Source organism: Anopheles moucheti, chromosome 2 (genome assembly GCF_943734755.1).
Source record: "Anopheles moucheti chromosome 2, idAnoMoucSN_F20_07, whole genome shotgun sequence".
Taxonomy (NCBI): domain Eukaryota; kingdom Metazoa; phylum Arthropoda; class Insecta; order Diptera; family Culicidae; genus Anopheles; species Anopheles moucheti.
The window spans coordinates 25,748,713-25,766,394 of record NC_069140.1 but is presented as its reverse complement, the minus strand read 5'-3'; the positions used below and the strand labels follow the sequence as shown (position 1 = coordinate 25,766,394).

Here is a 17,682-nt window from a genome sequence, read left to right as displayed (position 1 = left end):
TGTGAGGCAGAAGTTCATTTCATTTTTAGAAGAAATTGGCCATTTGGCTGGGTGTTGCCGTAGCGTAAAGATTGCTGCTTAGCTCAGCATACAACCGTGAAAGATGTAGTGCATACAATCAACCCAGCCGCGCAATAATCGTACGTGTCTGTTTTATCGGCAGCTATCTGGTGTGTTTGTGTTCATATACGGTGATACATTTTGCATTTGCGTCGTAGAAGATTGGGGTAAGTTTGCTAGTGGTGTGGTCCCGTTTCAAAAACGCACACGAGGTCAGAGTGTTGCATGAAACGAATGGTTGCGAATGGATTAGTGTGTTTGTTGGAAAGGGGAGCCCACTTCAGTTGGCGTAGCGCACGGGGGAAGACAAACATCACATTCTCTTTCTACGGTGCTACCGAACAAGGGTTCTAATAATCGCGCTCTGCAGTGCAACTGCTCTTCCGTGCTCATTCTCGTGTAGTGGTGTGTAGTGTAGAAGATAAAGAAAAGTATTGTGTGGCAGACAGAGCTGCATGCTATACTCATATCCATGCGACGACCACAAATCGCAACAGCCGTGTAGACATACACGTACCAAGAACGATTCAGCAAACGATGTAGCGAGCTCGAATGGTGAAGATGATATCATTCTGCACGCGTATAGGTGCATTTCTTCAAAACATGCATATGGTGTAGTGGTGTAATCGAATGTGCATCAATGTGTTCTCCAAGTTGCTCCGACTAAACGGTCGCCGCGATTTGAAACGCTCCGTGTGTTGTGCGTCTGTATTCTGGTTACTCATCGTCAGCCAATGGCAAGCGTGTACAATTTTTCGCTGAATTAACTAAACTGCCTAACAAAATAGGGTGGGCCCCATACAACCCAATGTTACTAGATTTGGAGTGAGGAACGATTTCGTAAAGTTCAGTGTCAGCGATTTAGATCCGCATCAGCAAAACAGGCAACCGGATGAGCAACAGTGAGAACGGCGTAGAAGACGCCTGCGATGGTGGTGAATCAGACTATGTTCCACCGGAAATACCTGCTTCATCCACATCGTCGTTAAGATGTCCATCCGACTGGATGGAAGTGGACAGCTTGAGAGACATTTTCGATACGGCAATTCAGTCGAACGTGGACGCCGTTCCGGAAGCTGCAGGTAAGCTTAAGTCATCTCCAACATTGCCCCCTATTTTGACAGTTGGTTTTACTGTTTCCTCCCATTCTACAGGGTCTAATGATGGAGATATCGAACCATCGCTGTTTGCTAGCGGAAGCAACTCGCTCGATTACACACCGGCTCCATCCACACCGGTTCGAGTTTCCCGACCAAACCGAGAGTTTTCCCATGTCATCCAGAATGCTTTAGCGGAGGAATCCCCCTACATGTATGACACGAACGGTGGAGAGCCTAGCTATTCAACGGCGACGAATCGCCGATCATCCGCAGTAGTGGATCCACCGATAGCACCAATTCCTATTATGCCCATTCCACCGGCCGCCGTGTTCCCTTCGGCATCTTCATCCCTACCGTCTCGTACCCGTGTGCGGTATGACTATTCGAAGCACAATCAAGTAGGCTTTGGTTCGATGTACAGACAGTACCCTCAGCACCATCATTCGAGCGGCAGCAGTAGTTCATCGTCGGGAACGTTCGGGGCGCACGCGAGCCATGGTGGGCGTACGTTTGCCAATGATACACCCGTGCCAAATCAGCACCCTTACCAGGTGCACTATCGCCATCAGGGCACATCGTCATCATCGTTAGAAGCGCTCAGTTATACTATGAACGAGAATGCCGACATGCCAACGGGTGCGAACAGCGGCGAGGTAAGACGCGCTCGCAAACGATACAGCGACAGGGAAATGGAAGAGCAGTGGCATATGTGCCGCTGGAACCGAGGCAACGTATGGTCTATGGCGCAGTATGATGAACAGGCGGCAAGAGACGCAGCTCAGGCACAAACTGCATCCTGTTCTTCACAAACATCCGAATCAAACACCCAAGGCACATCCACCGCAGTGGTCAATGGGAATGGGACTACGGTTAAAACTGAACCTAGATCAGCAACACCGGTCCATCATGGGATTCGGTGCCGGACACCTCCCACGCCGACTAGGGATGAACCCCCGATTCCAATATTTCCAACAATGTTTAAAGTTGAACCCTTGGAAACGGGAACAAGTGCTGATGATACTCCAGCAGCAATACCACCAGAACCTATCGATACAGTCGGTTCCTCTAGCGTGTTTGGACGGGTGCAGGAACAACCGAATATTCGGCCACTACCGTCCACTAACCAACCTGTTACTGGAGCTATTGGTTGTTATTGTCATGCATGTGTACGTTACAGCACGCCAGTAAAGCGAGAATGTTATTCGTGTGCTCCATCTGCTGCACCAGCGCCCACCGTTGCCCCTTCTACCTCTGCTGGTGAACAATCAACCGAAACGTCAATGCCGGAGTCGAAACACACGGTCGTTAAAGTGGAACCATCGGAAGATCAAACGAACCCATCGTTGGCTCCTTCCTTCCTTCCTAATGAGGGTCGCGTGAATGTAAAACTGGAACCCGAAACTACTTCACCCTCGACAAGCTGTAACAACAATGTGCCGACAGAAGCAGATGTACCGGTCAAATTGTCAAATCAAACAGATACAGCCACTGAACAAACGGTAGCATCCGAGCATTCGGAAGAATCCACAGTAAACGGTGCAGAGTTAGTAGGAGGAGAAACGGTCCGGTTGGTTTTGACCAATAATGCGTCCAAACTCAATGAAACGACTGTCGCATTGTCGCAATCGTGCCTTTCGGATTCTAGTTCTTCTGGTACGGTAGGTACTAACGCCAGTACCGGAGCGCAACGCGGTGATTCTTCATCGAATGGATTGATGGAAGAATCAGCGTCGATGCCGGGACCTAGCGGATTAAATCGGATTGGAAGAAGCAGTCGATCTTTTAACCGTCGTCCAACGTTTATTAATAGCCGGTTAAATAGACGAAGAAATTACCTTCCGTACTACAGCGATGATGACGACGATGAGGATGATGAAGATGACGACGACGAAGATGATGTTGATGATGAAACAGACGTTGTTGGTGGTATCTCTCATAACTCCACTAGCTGTATCAAAAATGAAGCGGATGAAGACGTTATCCTCGTGGAGGATGATGGCAACGGGAGGAACAACGAAAAATGTCCGGTAGACGCGACACAAACGCGCGCCAATTCATCCGGTGCGAAGCTAGCAACGGAGCAACCGTCGGTTTCTACCAGTAACATTGGGCTGGACGTACCGTCCGCTGTTCCACCGGCAGCCAAAACGGAAGAAACCCAAAAAGTCTCATCCACCGGAGGTAGGTTGTTCGGTTCCGATGCACTCGATCCACATCCGGATTTGCAGCTCGATTGGATAACGGATTCGAGCAGCATTAGCATTAGCGATGACAATGATGACGTGATTATGGTGGATAGAACGGACGGTGGTACGTCTGTTACTGCTGGTAGCACCACCGCAGCGCCGCCGGGCCCTACTACCACGAACATTAACACAACCGGGACAAGAAGGCAGCGTCGTACCAAGAGCCGACAGCCGGCGAATCGTGGGGAACCGATCGATTTAACAAACGATTCGGACGATGATACCGATCTGGAGGTACGGTCGATGTCGGAACTTTACCCGACCCTTTCATCCCGACACGGATACACCCAGCGGCATGCCGTCGGGTTACGGCGGTTCCACTCGGAGCGAAACAATTCGTCCGCTATGAGACGGTACCTAGTGCATTCGCTACTGCCGCACATCAATGCCGAACGGAGCAGCAGGGCGTGCGAATATTTTCCCCTTCATTCGATGTATTCGCATGATCTGGAGTTTCTGTCCGGTGCGTCATCATCGGGTCGATTGTTCAATGCGAGCAACATGCGAACGGATACACCTCCACCACCACCACCACCCCGTTCGTACCGTAGCTACACGCCACCACCGCCTCCTTTTGCGCACCGGTCTTACCGGGACAGCACTAGCCCCGGCCGGCACGAAAGATGTTCGCTGTCGATGAACATAACGCCCCCACATGCATCGCAACCAATGCGACCGGGCACACTCGGCCATAATCGTTTTCAGCTTTATACGCGGGTACGGAATGCTGTTCGTCGTTGGAACGTACCTTATCATGCGTGTGGTACGCATCATCGCACCGGTAGAGACTATCGCAGAGCGCGCTGTCCGGCATCGTATCGTTCGGCGAACGAGACCGTTACCGAGCGACCGGGACTGCTCGGATCCATGCGTCCACTGCCCGTGCACGGTGCGCGCAACATGCATACGCATGCGCCTGGCTGCACGGTTTGCCAGCATCGATCCCGCGGTCGTCAAAGCTCTCCCGTCTTGCAAACGATGTCCTCTTCACCGCTGTTTTTTACCTCATACTCACCCGCGTCCCGCTCGATCGATGCTGGCAACGTGAACGGCGATGTAGCGGCGGAAGATCCGGACGTGCCGCCCGATGTTGTTGATCTCGTCGCATCGAACGGGGAGGAAGAAGACCCGTACGGTGTGCCGCACTCCGATCGTGCGGATGTGCTGGTGCCACCATCTGGTGGTGAGGGTGTTGCTGGCGTTTCGGCCGGCACTGCGTACGGTACAACTGCCGGCGCTGTGATCGACAACACATCGCTCGGTAGCTTTGCCGGGTGCAGCAGTAATCGCCCGGCGAATTATACGTCCAACTACATGTGGCAAAATCCAGCACGATCTACGAACTACGAACCATCGTTGGCGATGCTAAGAAGGCGTGATAATGCTGCTCCTTCCGCCATCATCACCGTGAGCGATAGTCCGATTGATTATTCTGCCTCTACAACTCCGTCCCCGCAGCAGCCAGTCGTCGCGCCGGCTCCGGACGGTACGGCACAACCCGCGGCAGGAACGTCCACCAATGGGCGGCAGCAGCAGCGTATCAATGATCATAACAATAATAACACTCCGTCCGCATCGGCTAGACCACCGCCTCCGGACGGCCGGGACCCGAGAGCAGCGTACGAAAGCATAATCCCAGACAATCCCTGGGGTCCCTCCGCATCGCTCGACGCACGCGTTCCTTTACCGTCGGCTTCGGTATCACCGCCACCGTACGGCAGCTCGCGTTACACCACGGACTGGCGACAGTTCGAGCCGCCGACCATTTTCAGCGGCCTCGGCACAAACCGTTTGCGTTCGCAGCGTCTACCATATGCGCCCCACGAATCGCTCTGGATGCGGCAGCACCAAGCGATGGAAGCGCAACGGCGCTTGATGACGGTCGTGAATGCGAATGATATCTCCTCGCCACCGCTCCATCCTCTAACGGCCGGTGGTGGGGGTAGGCCCCCATTGTTAGCCAGCTACGTTGCTCGTAACGGACAATACGAGACGATGTACCAGTATGGACCGTCATCTTCTAGCACCTTAGCCACTCACGGTTCGTCCGGATCTTCGTCCTCCTCTTCATCCTCGTCCGGTTCGAACGTTGCCCAAGCGAGTGCTTCCTCCTCCGCATCGACTGGCTGCTCACGGCATCATCTGTATCGCCATCATCACCATCATCATCCCGTTGGTGGTGGTGGTGGTGGTGGTTCGATGGCTGGTTCCGCTGGGTCTGGTTCCAGCACTGGTGCGGTTCGCGGACAACCACCACCTCTGCCGACTCCGGCAACAGCTAGCGGTGGCGGTAGCGGTGCTGATAGTGAGGACTACGTGCGCTTACCAACGTCGATGCGCAGTACCGTCATTTTGCCATACCATCGCTACCTAGCGAATCTGCACCCGCCCAACATCCGGACTAATCCTCCATCGGTCGCTGATCAAGGGCTGAATCTTCGTGTACACCGGCCGCTTCGGCGTGTTGCAAACGATCAGAATTATATCTTCCGGTGGGTAGTGTGGGAGAGAGGGCCAGGAACATAAAACAACATGAATTATTGTTGCTTTTTTTTCTCGATTCACAGTCGAAACGATCACCAGCACGTGCATCATCACATGTACCATCACATACCTTCGCAGAGTAATTTCATCGGTAGTCATCCGGAGATTCAATTCAGCATAGGGGTAAGTATACAGTTACCATGTTCGAAACGTATTCATCTGTTCTCTTTTGAGGCTTGTAGCGGTTCCAAGGAATTCATGGTCACAATATTTCAATTCCTACACAATTGTTCATATATGTGACTTGTGTGAACCGTCTAAACACGCGATGTAAATCTGCTGCGATTTCAGGGGCAAAAAAATCTTATCCATCTCGAACTCACAACATCGCCAGTTCTTCTTGTTTAGTGGCACTACCACTTCAAGATCGGACCTTCGACCCAATGCCATTGCTGGCTTCCTTTGATTTTATTTACATGTAGCTCGGTAGTCAGTCCGGCACATGCGATATTTACGTTCTCTAAACATGGTGGGTCTATGCGATTCATTTTACGGATCACTTTTGATTCTGTTACGAGCTGATTAATATGGATTTCAAACCGTGGGTGGTTTTGGGTCGACCAGTACGTGCATGCAGGTTCAGTAGGTTTGACTATTTCGGTAATTACAGGAAATACGGATCGATCATACTGTACCTTGTTGATTTCGATACCGAATTGCTTCTGCTTGCTTTAACTTACCGGAATGGTAGAAACCAACTGGGTCTATTGAACGTACTATTTTTCATGGTGTAGAATGTTCTGTTTGTTTACTAACTGAGGTTGATCACATCGGCTCAAACAGTTACTCTTAATGAGCAACTCTTCATGTCATACCTGTACGTTTGCTTTTAAAAGTGTTTTCTTTGACAAAACATGAGCTCTTTCGTCGAACTTCTGACAAAGTTTTACTGTGTATAACATAAAATGTTGATCAAAATACGATGTTCTCTATTTTCAGTTGCGTCCCAGCTTACTGTCCAGCCTGAATCGGTTTGTTCGTGTTATGGAAGATTCCTGTACAAGTCGCGGTGCAACACAGGTGCTGCTTACACCTCGTACAACTGTAAGAAAAATAAGTAACTAACGTATTTTCACCTTTTGTAGGAAATGATTGAAACGCACACGTTCCCGCACAAGTACAAACGGTTACGGCGCGTTAGCGAGACCGATGAGGACAGCGAAAAGTGTACGATCTGTCTATCCCAGTTCGAAATTGACAACGATGTTAGGTACGGGAAAGGCATTTGCCCACCAGCCGCATTGAACCCCACGCTAACACCAGAGGCATGAACCTCCCTTTCATTACTCTCCCACACCATTTAGGCGATTGCCGTGCATGCATCTGTTCCACAAGGACTGTGTCGATCAGTGGTTGGTAACCAACAAGCACTGTCCCATCTGTCGCGTCGACATTGAGGTAAAGTTCAACAAGGACTACAGCATTTGACAACCGGCGGGTGAAAGTTTTCTTAGGCCCACGCACGGGCGGCGAACGGTAGCCGGTTCGCCACATCGTCCATATCACCATTACGCAGCAGTTGCACTTCCGGTCGTGGTTGCGCATCTGGACGATAGGACTGTCGAGGATGACGACGAGGACGACCGAACTGTGGAGGGAGAAGCGGCCAATGAGGAACCATTTACCATCCTTCCCGGGATCTCAACGAATGGTGATTGTTTCCTGCCGTAGGTTTAAATATGTTTTCACAGTGAAGAGAACCGCAGCGGTTCTATACGCGTACTTCGTTGGAAAGTTATCAATAATTATAAGCAGAACTGAAGAAATAGAGAGAGAGAGCGACAGATATAAAGAGAGAGAGAGAGAGAGAACAACAGTAGTATTTATTTCTCTCCATTGTAAAACTATTGGAAAGCTAAACTGTGCACCACAGTAATTGTTTACCTTTCACTTATCGAACGAATTGCCAAATTTCCGCAAGAAATGGAAACTTATATAAAACTTGTGGCGAACTTTAGATAGGCCTATCGGTAGAACGAAAGATCGTACAAACTCCGAGCTAAGTTCGATAAGTGGAAGATGGATATGAATGCTTTCAGCGGTTAACTACTACTACTACTAACATGCAATTACTTCGCAAGGATCAATCGCTTTCAATCAAATGCGATCCATTCAGTTAGAAAGCAAGAAGTTATCAATAAGAATAGGGGGCAAAAACTATTACAGACACCTATAAAGTTAATACGCGATAGATAGGAGGGAAATACCACCTAAGGTGTATTTTGTTTTTGCTGGTTTGTAAAAAGCTGTATTTTTTATGTCTTTGTGAAGTGCGTTATTATTCTTTCTTCTTTATAAAAAGGACTGATTGTTTGTCCCGTTTACTTCCAAATGTCCTTTTCTCTTCTAACAATTAATGCATAGCAAAAAGCAAGGAAGCGAAAAGTTTCATATAAATAGTGGGGAAAAATGATGGTAATTTAATTATAAACAATAATTTCCCCCTTTCCAGTCTGTGACAACAATAAATAATCAAACATGACCCCTTGACCCCCTCGCCAAACAGATCGACTGTTCATATATAAATGCTTTTATTGTGCTTACAAATTTTATTTTATTTGTTTTCCGTACTAGGATGACATGCGCTTATTTCAAATTCAAAATAATTAATGCAAATAAAAAATAATGGGAGTGTGCTTATAATTTTGTTCCGCATTGTATTTCACTGATATCACACGTGAGCGGAACAGCTGTGTGCACGCTGGAGGGGAAGTGATGTTATCTCTTGTTTTGGATGCTCTCTTGGTAGCGCAAATCTGAAAACGGTTCGTTTGTATGGAATTTCGTATCCGTCGACGAGGAATTTGAGAGAGATGAAGAACACTTTCCATTCCACCCGTGTCGCACTTCCTCTAGCGATCGTTCTCATGAGCTTGATAGTGTGTGATATCGATAGTCTATATGGTAGAAGATCTGCCCTCACGTTCAGTGATACCATGTGCACGCTGGAGGGGAAGTGATGTTATCTCTTGTTTTGGATGCTCTCTTAGTAGCGAAAATCTGAAAACGGCCTGTTTGTATGGAATTTCGTATCCATCGACGAGGAATTTGAGAAAGATGAAGAACACTTTCCATTCCACCCGTGTCGCACTTCCTCTAGCGATCGTTCTCATGAGCTTGATAGTGTGTGATATCGATAGTCTATATGGAAGAAGATCTGCCCTCACGTTCAGTGATACCATGTGCACGCTGGAGGGGAAGTGATGTTATCTCTTGTTTTGGATGCTCTCTTAGTAGCGCAAATCTGAAAACGGCCTGTTTGTATGGAATTTCGTATCCGTCGACGAGGAATTTGAGAGAGATGAAGAACACTTTCCATTCCAGCCGTGTCGCACTTCCTCTAGCGATCGTTCTCATGAGCTTGATAGTGTGTGATATCGATAGTCTATATGGAAGAAGATCTGCCCTCACGTTCAGTGATACCATGTGCACGCTGGAGGGGAAGTGATGTTATCTCTTGTTTTGGATGCTCTCTTAGTAGCGAAAATCTGAAAACGGCTTGTTTGTATGGAATTTCGTATCCGTCGACGAGGAATTTGAGAGAGATGAAGAACACTTTCCATTCCACCCGTGTCGCACTTCCTCTAGCGATCGTTCTCATGAGCTTGATAGTGTGTGATATCGATAGCCTATATGGTAGAAGATCTGCCCTCACGTTCAGTGATACCATGTGCACGCTGGAGGGGAAGTGATGTTATCTCTTGTTTTGGATGCTCTCTTAGTAGCGCAAATCTGAAAACGGCCTGTTTGTATGGAATTTCGTATCCGTCGACGAGGAATTTGAGAGAGATGAAGAACACTTTCCATTCCAGCCGTGTCGCACTTCCTCTAGCGATCGTTCTCATGAGCTTGATAGTGTGTGATATCGATAGTCTATATGGTAGAAGATCTGCCCTCACGTTCAGTGATACCATGTGCACGCTGGAGGGGAAGTGATGTTATCTCTTGTTTTGGATGCTCTCTTAGTAGCGCAAATCTGAAAACGGCCTGTTTGTATGGAATTTCGTATCCGTCGACGAGGAATTTGAGAGAGATGAAGAACACTTTCCATTCCAGCCGTGTCGCACTTCCTCTAGCGATCGTTCTCATGAGCTTGATAGTGTGTGATATCGATAGCCTATATGGTAGAAGATCTGCCCTCACGTTCAGTGATACCATGTGCACGCTGGAGGGGAAATGATGTTATCTCTTGTTTTGGATGCTCTCTTAGTAGCGCAAATCTGAAAACGGCCTGTTTGTATGGAATTTCGTATCCGTCGACGAGGAATTTGAGAGAGACGAAGAACACTTTCCATTCCACCCGTGTCGCACTTCCTCTAGCGATCGTTCTCATGAGCTTGATAGTGTGTGATATCGATAGCCTATATGGTAGAAGATCTGCCCTCACGTTCAGTGATACCATGTGCACGCTGGAGGGGAAGTGATGTTATCTCTTGTTTTGGATGCTCTCTTGGTAGCGAAAATCTGAAAACGGCCTGTTTGTATGGAATTTCGTATCCGTCGACGAGGAATTTGAGAGAGACGAAGAACACTTTCCATTCCACCCGTGTCGCACTTCCTCTAGCGATCGTTCTCATGAGCTTGATAGTGTGTGATATCGATAGCCTATATGGTAGAAGATCTGCCCTCACGTTCAGTGATACCATGTGCACGCTGGAGGGGAAGTGATGTTATCTCTTGTTTTGGATGCTCTCTTGGTAGCGAAAATCTGAAAACGGCCTGTTTGTATGGAATTTCGTATCCGTCGACGAGGAATTTGAGAGAGACGAAGAACACTTTCCATTCCACCCGTGTCGCACTTCCTCTAGCGATCGTTCTCATGAGCTTGATAGTGTGTGATATCGATAGCCTATATGGTAGAAGATCTGCCCTCACGTTCAGTGATACCATGTGCACGCTGGAGGGGAAGTGATGTTATCTCTTGTTTTGGATGCTCTCTTGGTAGCGAAAATCTGAAAACGGGTTGTTTGTATGGAATTCCGTATCCCTCGACGGGGAGTTTGAGAGAGACACTTTCCATTCCATCCATTGATATTACCTCCTGGAAAGATGATATCTCAAAGCGGAAAATGGTCCCAAAAACGACGGAAAACTTTGCCGTAAAAATGGCGCCCGTTTTCAATTCTTTTTCTACGTGTTAGGACTGTTCAGGTACCAACATTCTTTGTACACAATACAATACAATTATGCCCAAACAGAAAAAGCAAGAAATGAATCAACAGTCTTGTGTTCACCGATACTAGATTATAATAAGGGAATTTAAATTTATTACTTTTCTTACGCATATAAATCGTCTTATTGCCTCCTAATAATAAACCATGGTAGTAGAGTGTATCGCGGACCTCTAAGTAGTATTTTTCCACATTGCCTACAAATGTGTGTGCATCAGGCGGTATCATTTGGAGAGAGTGGCTATATTATATTTAGCTTGCCGCTTCCTACTCGTCACTTAAAAATGTCGATACAAACGATCGATCTTCTGTTTATCGAGGACAGGATAAAAATGACCCATGCACGTAGCACAACAGTGGCATTATTGCGCCACAACATTAAAGAGGGTGGTTAGGTAGTGGGCTAAAATAAAGTGTCGAAATAATACGGCTATCAAATAAAAGCTGACAATGACAATGAACGTATTACTCACTATTGAAGCCGTTCTGTATTGTTGCATTCTACATGGGCTACACCACCGGGTTTATCTACGATATTACACTTACAGTTTAAAGGAAAACCTACACTCATACACACACACACACATACGTATAGACAGGAGCCATATTCACAGAAAGTGTATGCCGCTCCTTGTTAAGTCAAGGTTTTGTTACTGTAAGACTCAGTTAATCGCTAACAAAGATTCATCGTTATGCTTCATTTTTTTGTCACCGACTTTAGTAACACTCTGTACACATACATATCTGCTCATATTCCTCTTCATCAACGGCTTCAGCTGCCACGCCGTCGGGCACGGCCACGTACACCTCGATTCATCGCTGACGGGTTTGCCTCCTGTTGTTGCTGCCGCTTCCGGTGGAGGTTGTTCCTACGGAGTTATGATGGTGGCGTTCCGGTCGACGATGGGGCACCGACCGGTGGATGCACTGGTCCTTCAGTGGAGGCTGTACCGGCGGATTGCTGCTGCTGCTCCTGTTCACTCACTACGGCCGTGCTGGGTGTTGTCGCTTCCTGCGACTGCGCTGTGGTAACCGGTCCCGATTCTCCTAGGGATTCGGAGGATGGCGACGGGTTCGCCGCGGCCACTGCGGCCGGCATTCCCTCTCCCACGGTTGCTGGCGGTAGTGAGGAATCGGTCGACGGCCCGCCTGTTGGGGGTGGTGCTGCCGCTAGCAACGGTGCATGCTGCTGATCCGACGGAGCCTGGTGCTGCTGTTGTTGTCCCCCAGGGCCAGATGGGGGCACCATCGGGACACCGGCGGTTCCGGGTGCGGCCGATGCTCCTCCCATCACTGCTGAGTGATCGCTGCTGTGCGAACCACTCCCGGCCGGTGATGGGGGCGGAACCGGTGCTCCGGGAACACCCAGACCCGGTGGCATTATACTATTTGGTGTAGTACCGTCGGTAAGATTCGTAGAGGGCGGCTGGGTGGAGCTGGGGGTGGAGGTGGTAATAGGGGGGACGATACCGTTGGAGGGCGTTGGGTGCACTGTTGTGGGTGCTGCTGCCGGCCCTTGGTTGACCGATGGTAAGGATGCTGTTGCTGGCAGTGCCGATGATGCTGCCGCTGCTGCTGCTGCTGCTCCGGACACTTGTTGGCCCGGCATGGTTTGGTTGGGGGAATGTATCGCCCCAGGCGCTCCCGGCACCACCATCCCCGGGCCACCAACGATAGATGGCGGCTTTGGAGTGTCTGTAAGGAGAGGATGAGGGCAAACGAAAGAGAAGAAGAACATTCACGCATTAGTTAGTTGGGTGCTTCTAAAGGAGCCGTGATTCGCAGCGCATGGGTCTGAATATCGGACTCACTAGTTCCCGGATTGGTGGTGGTCATCGTAGCTGGGGTAAGATGATGTTGACCCGGTGCTGTCGTTCCCGGTACTGTTGCTGCTGTGCCTTGCTGTGATGGTGCTGATGCAGGTGATGGAACTTGTCCCGGAACACCGACCGTTCCAGCAGTTCCATGCTGTTGTTGTTGCTGCTGCTGTTGCGCTTGCGCTTGTGCTTGGGCTTGAGCTTGGGCTTGTGCCTGTTGCTGTTGCCATTGACCCTGTTCCAGCTGGAACCGTTGGTGGGCTTGCTGGCGGGCCCGGAATTCGGCCGCCTTCAGCTGCTCCAGATGGAACTGCTGGCGTTCCTGTATCAGCTGCTGCCGCTGGTACTCGAGACCTTCGCGTTCACGTTCCATCGTCGTTTCGAGCTCCTCGAAATGTCGCAGCTTTATTTCCAGCTTTTTCATCTGCGTCTCGACCAGCAACGCCACCAGACTCTTGATCTTGCGCTCCTCGACAGCGGCCAGATGTTTTGCCTTGACGGCAGCCGCGGCCAGTGCGGCAGCAGCAGCCGCCTGCAGGTTACCCTCGTTGAACAGCTTCGGATCGGTCGAACCGTTCTCTTTGGCAACGGTGGACGACGTTTCGGATTGGTTGGCGCTGGTGCCGATGGGCGTTGGTGCCGAACCGTCTTTACCATCCTTGTCTTTCGCGTCCGAAGCTATTGTAGCATTGTCCGTTGTTGCACCAGGTTTGTTGCCGGCGTCAGCCGCCGTTGTCGCTGTGACATCGGAATCAGGTGATTTAGTGGTTGTCTCTTCGGAACCTTTCTCTTTATCTGAGTTTTTTTTAACAGAATGCAATATAAGGAAAGAAGAAGAAATAGGTAAGTAATCATAACCATGGCAATGAATTTACACACCAATTCACTTACCGGCATCGTCCTTTTTCGATACATCCTTCATTTCCACGTCCGTGCTCGGTGTGGCTGGGGTGGCCGGAGTTGTTCCAGCGGTAGGTGTTGCCGTACTACCACCAGCGGTCGCTGCCGAGGCTGATTTGTTGTCCGTTTCATCTTCCTTATCCTTGTCCGGACCTGTGCCGGCGATACCGCTGTTTGCTAGCCCTGCGTTTGGATCAAATTTGCCACCGAAGCTTGATTTTTCTACGTTCTTCAGATGTGCGTCCATCATGGAAGCTGGAACTTCATCCTAAAAATAAAAAAGCACCATTTAATGTTAGGTATGAAGCCGAATAAAACCACACTTCCGCAACATCACCTTTATAGCGGCAAATTCTTCCATTGCCGCCTTAGCAGCACTGGCCGCAATACGAGGATCGACTACGGAAGCAAGAAACGCAACAGTGGACATGATCGGATTGCCCGCCTTGCTGAACGGAATCGGTTGATATGATAGCGGTCCGAGGAACGTGTTGTCATCCTCCAGATAAGGGTCCTCGATTGGCAAACGCAGGAAGTGCAGAATGCACTCATCCTGCGTCCGCGATCCAACATGTTCGCACACCTTGTTCCAATCGTCCTTGTACATTTCGAGCCCTTCGAGCAGTAGCAACGTTTCCTGCTCGGACCATTCGCGCGTCATACTGGCCGCCGTCTTGTTTCGCATGGCAGCCGGTTTCTTCGCGTACTGGTCCAAGCGTAAACCAAACTGTCCGTTGGGATCGGCCGTCGGGACGGTGCCCTGTTCCACCTTGATACCATCAGGACCAATCAGTGCACCAGGAGCCCCACTACCACCGTTTGCTCCACCACCAGCTACGGCCAATGCACCCGGGAGAAGTTCGTCCTTCTTATCGACCAGCGCCGCATTCTTTTTGTCCAGATCGAGCAAATTCTTTGCTGCGGATGGCTGTGCCGTTTTGGGAGGGTTGATCGGTTGCAGCCCAGACGGTGTGTCACTCAGGACGTGGAAGTGTGATGTGGGTGGTGGTCCCATGGGCGTTGGCCGGGAATCGGCATCAATCTGGTAGTTGATCAGACCCCACTGCTCCAAGAACGCATGTACGCGCATGATCGCACAAACATCTCCAGCCAAGTTACGCCTGCAGGCCGTGCTGGTAAGATACTCCGTCGGATTAAGTCGGTACGTGTCGATCATGAAGTTCCGGTAGGCCATGTAAATTTCCGGCGTCTTCGATTTGTTCTTGCCGTTGAAGAATTCGGGCAGTGCACGCTTCTCCACCACATGGATCGAGTTGTAATCAAACCAGGCCGAGTACGACGGCACGATTATGTGATGCGTTTGCTCTGTCACATTGTCCTCCAGATCGTCTTTGCCACCGACGGGGAAATCCTGCGTGTTGCTGCTATCGCTCGTCTTGCCCGCCTGACTATCGTCACCTCCAACTCCGGCCCCAGATCCACCACTGCCACCACCCATGCCGGAACCACTGCCCCCGGCTCCGCCCGCACCGACCCCACCACGCTCCATCTCATCGTCCAGATCCGCAACGGTGGCGTACTTCATCGGCATCATGTCCGGGTCGCGTTTTGGTTGCGGTGTGGCCGGTCCCGATGCCGAGCTGCCCATATTCGGCTTCACCTCGGTAATGTTCGTTTCCGGCGTCGGATCATCCATGTCCTTTGTCAGATCCTCCGATTCTTCGTCGTCGGCGCGGGGTTTCTTCTGGAAGGAAGAAGCTGCCGCCGATGCGGCCGGTGACCGATAGCTCTTCCGCTTGCCACCCTTTCCCGCAGCCGGTGAAGGCGATCGTTTACGCTTCGAATTGACCACTTTGGGCGTTTTCTTCACCTTATCCTCCGATCCGGCACCACCGCCGGCAACACTCGACATCAAGTCCTCCACACCGAGCCGATGCGGATGCACCTTCTTCCGACCCACCTCGTCCACCTCGTAATCTTCCTCCGACATCCACTCGTTATACTCGTCAAGATCTATCACCCACGAGGCGGACACACGCCAACGTTCTGCCGGAGACGGTGGACTTTCCGGCACGTTGTCGGGTAGATCGAACGAATTCGGCACCCAGGTATCGTACGATTCCGGGAAATAGTACCAGTGGATCATGACGTGTTTGTCTCGTCGGAACGTCGGTCGTGCGTAATCCTCCGGCAGTGGATCAATTACCGGGTAGATTATGTGTGTTGCTTCCTCCTCGTCCACCGTTATCTCTCCCTGATGGTTTGTTACGATGTCGGTTATCTTATTAGCCGTCGCACGATCTACTTCTGGGCGTATGTATACGATCGGCATCCGCATACATTCCGCCTCAATCAGCGCCGCCTCAATGTCGAGCACCATCTGTCCGATCGGATCCTTGCGCATCGGGTTCTTGTTGACGGTGAAGTCAAACTTGCGCCAGCGCTGTTCCGCCTTGTAGCGGTACATCGTTGACAGAATGTGGCAAAGGGCACCGCCCGGTTTGAAATCCATGAAGCATCGTATCTGGGGGGGGGCAATTAAACGGTGTAGACAGATTGAAAGATGCACGAAAGAGAGATGGAGACAAAAACACTTCTTACCGGTAATCGGGTTGTTGGTGGATCTTGAGAATTTTTGCCCAGTTTTGCTTCCTGATATTGTATAAATTGTATGATCAAATGTGCCAATGATTCCTTCGTCGGAGGATCTGGTGCGAGAAACTAAAAAGAATAAGCAGATGATAAAACATTTATTACACAATCGTTGAAACTGATTTGCAAACAGACATTACATAGTAAAATAATTGTTTGATAATAGTATACATATATATACAATAACACAACAAAGCTGTACTGTTTCGTTGCACATAAGGGTTTAATGCATGCAATGCTCAGGGTTAAATGTTCCTTGACAGCTTGTTACCCAAGCTCACTGTGAACCCGGTGTTCGATACCTCTTTCTCTCACTCTCTCATCCCCGGTCACCCCATTCTTCTACAAATTTCAACTTTTATCCTCTGCAATATATTTCTAACAATGCCTGGCATCCTGTATTTCGCTTACTTTTCTTGAACAATCGCTATATACGTACTGGATTCAACAAACATAATCACGTTAGCATAAGCAAAACCACATTAAGCTTCCGCACAACACTTGCTCAGCAAAAAAAAAAAAGAGCGACATACAAAATGGCTCACCATCGCTCAAGCATCATCCCCACAGGCGCAAACGAAAAACTTACCTTTTTGAAGTGTTTCTGCAACCACAGCCGCACCGTTTCGAAACCTTGCAGCGTTTCCGGTGCGGTAAAGAACTCCGCATTAGGATTTCCATCCTTTTTCGGCCCTAAAGACACCATTTCCATGAGTTTTGCCAGCGACTGCTCGGTGCCCTGTGTTTACACGACTAGGAACCGCTGCTGCTGCACTTTTCTTTGTATGCTCTCACTGACGCGCTTGCTTGGTGTAGGAGCGACGGGACAAACGATGACGACACGTAGGAAGATCACGCAATTGTACGGAAACAGTTGTTTTTTCGGAAAATTGTTTAAAACACGATAAAAAAGCTGCTGAAACAACACTACATAAACTGTTTGTGGATTCTTTTTCCCCGAACTGAGGCGTTTTTCTCGGACGTTTTTTTTTACTGTCGTGTCCGCGAAGAAAATGACAGGACGCCAAAATTTCAGTTCAGTGGATGAAATGTCGACATTTCTGAATTGTCAGGTCGACATACGTTGACAGTTTGAAAAGTATGGAACTTTACGCGTTAAATTTTACTAGAGCTGTGTTGCAAATGATATTCGCGCTTGTAGCCATTATTATTTATACAAAACAGGATAATACATAACGTAACATAAGCATTTTGCGCATTTCTACGGCAT

The 17,682-nt window shown here is 49.4% G+C and overlaps 2 protein-coding genes across 3 annotated transcripts; one reads left to right on the top strand and one right to left on the bottom strand.

Annotated features, from left to right (window-relative positions):
* Nucleotides 1-95: 95 nt before the first annotated feature.
* On the top strand, nucleotides 96-8,552 carry LOC128310460 (uncharacterized). Of its 2 annotated transcripts, XM_053047108.1 has the most exons (7): nucleotides 96-227; nucleotides 431-1,142; nucleotides 1,215-5,898; nucleotides 5,974-6,073; nucleotides 6,890-6,970; nucleotides 7,036-7,160; nucleotides 7,255-8,552. In XM_053047108.1, exons 2-7 carry the CDS (start codon nucleotides 953-955, stop codon nucleotides 7,376-7,378), a joined length of 5,304 nt encoding a protein of 1,767 aa, XP_052903068.1. In that variant the 5' UTR covers nucleotides 96-227; nucleotides 431-952; the 3' UTR covers nucleotides 7,379-8,552. The 2 variants fall into 2 exon arrangements, with proteins under 2 accessions (XP_052903068.1, XP_052903067.1); XM_053047107.1 differs by lacking the exon at nucleotides 96-227 and having other exon boundaries at nucleotides 294-1,142.
* A 2,635-nt stretch (nucleotides 8,553-11,187) lies between these two features.
* On the bottom strand, nucleotides 11,188-17,395 carry LOC128296893 (SWI/SNF complex subunit SMARCC1). The gene is made up of 6 exons (XM_053032416.1): nucleotides 17,041-17,395; nucleotides 16,401-16,520; nucleotides 14,176-16,323; nucleotides 13,830-14,106; nucleotides 12,933-13,733; nucleotides 11,188-12,816 (listed from the first exon to the last, which is right to left on the bottom strand). Exons 1-6 carry the CDS (start codon nucleotides 17,161-17,163, stop codon nucleotides 11,999-12,001), a joined length of 4,287 nt encoding a protein of 1,428 aa, XP_052888376.1. The 5' UTR covers nucleotides 17,164-17,395; the 3' UTR covers nucleotides 11,188-11,998.
* Nucleotides 17,396-17,682: the final 287 nt, after the last annotated feature.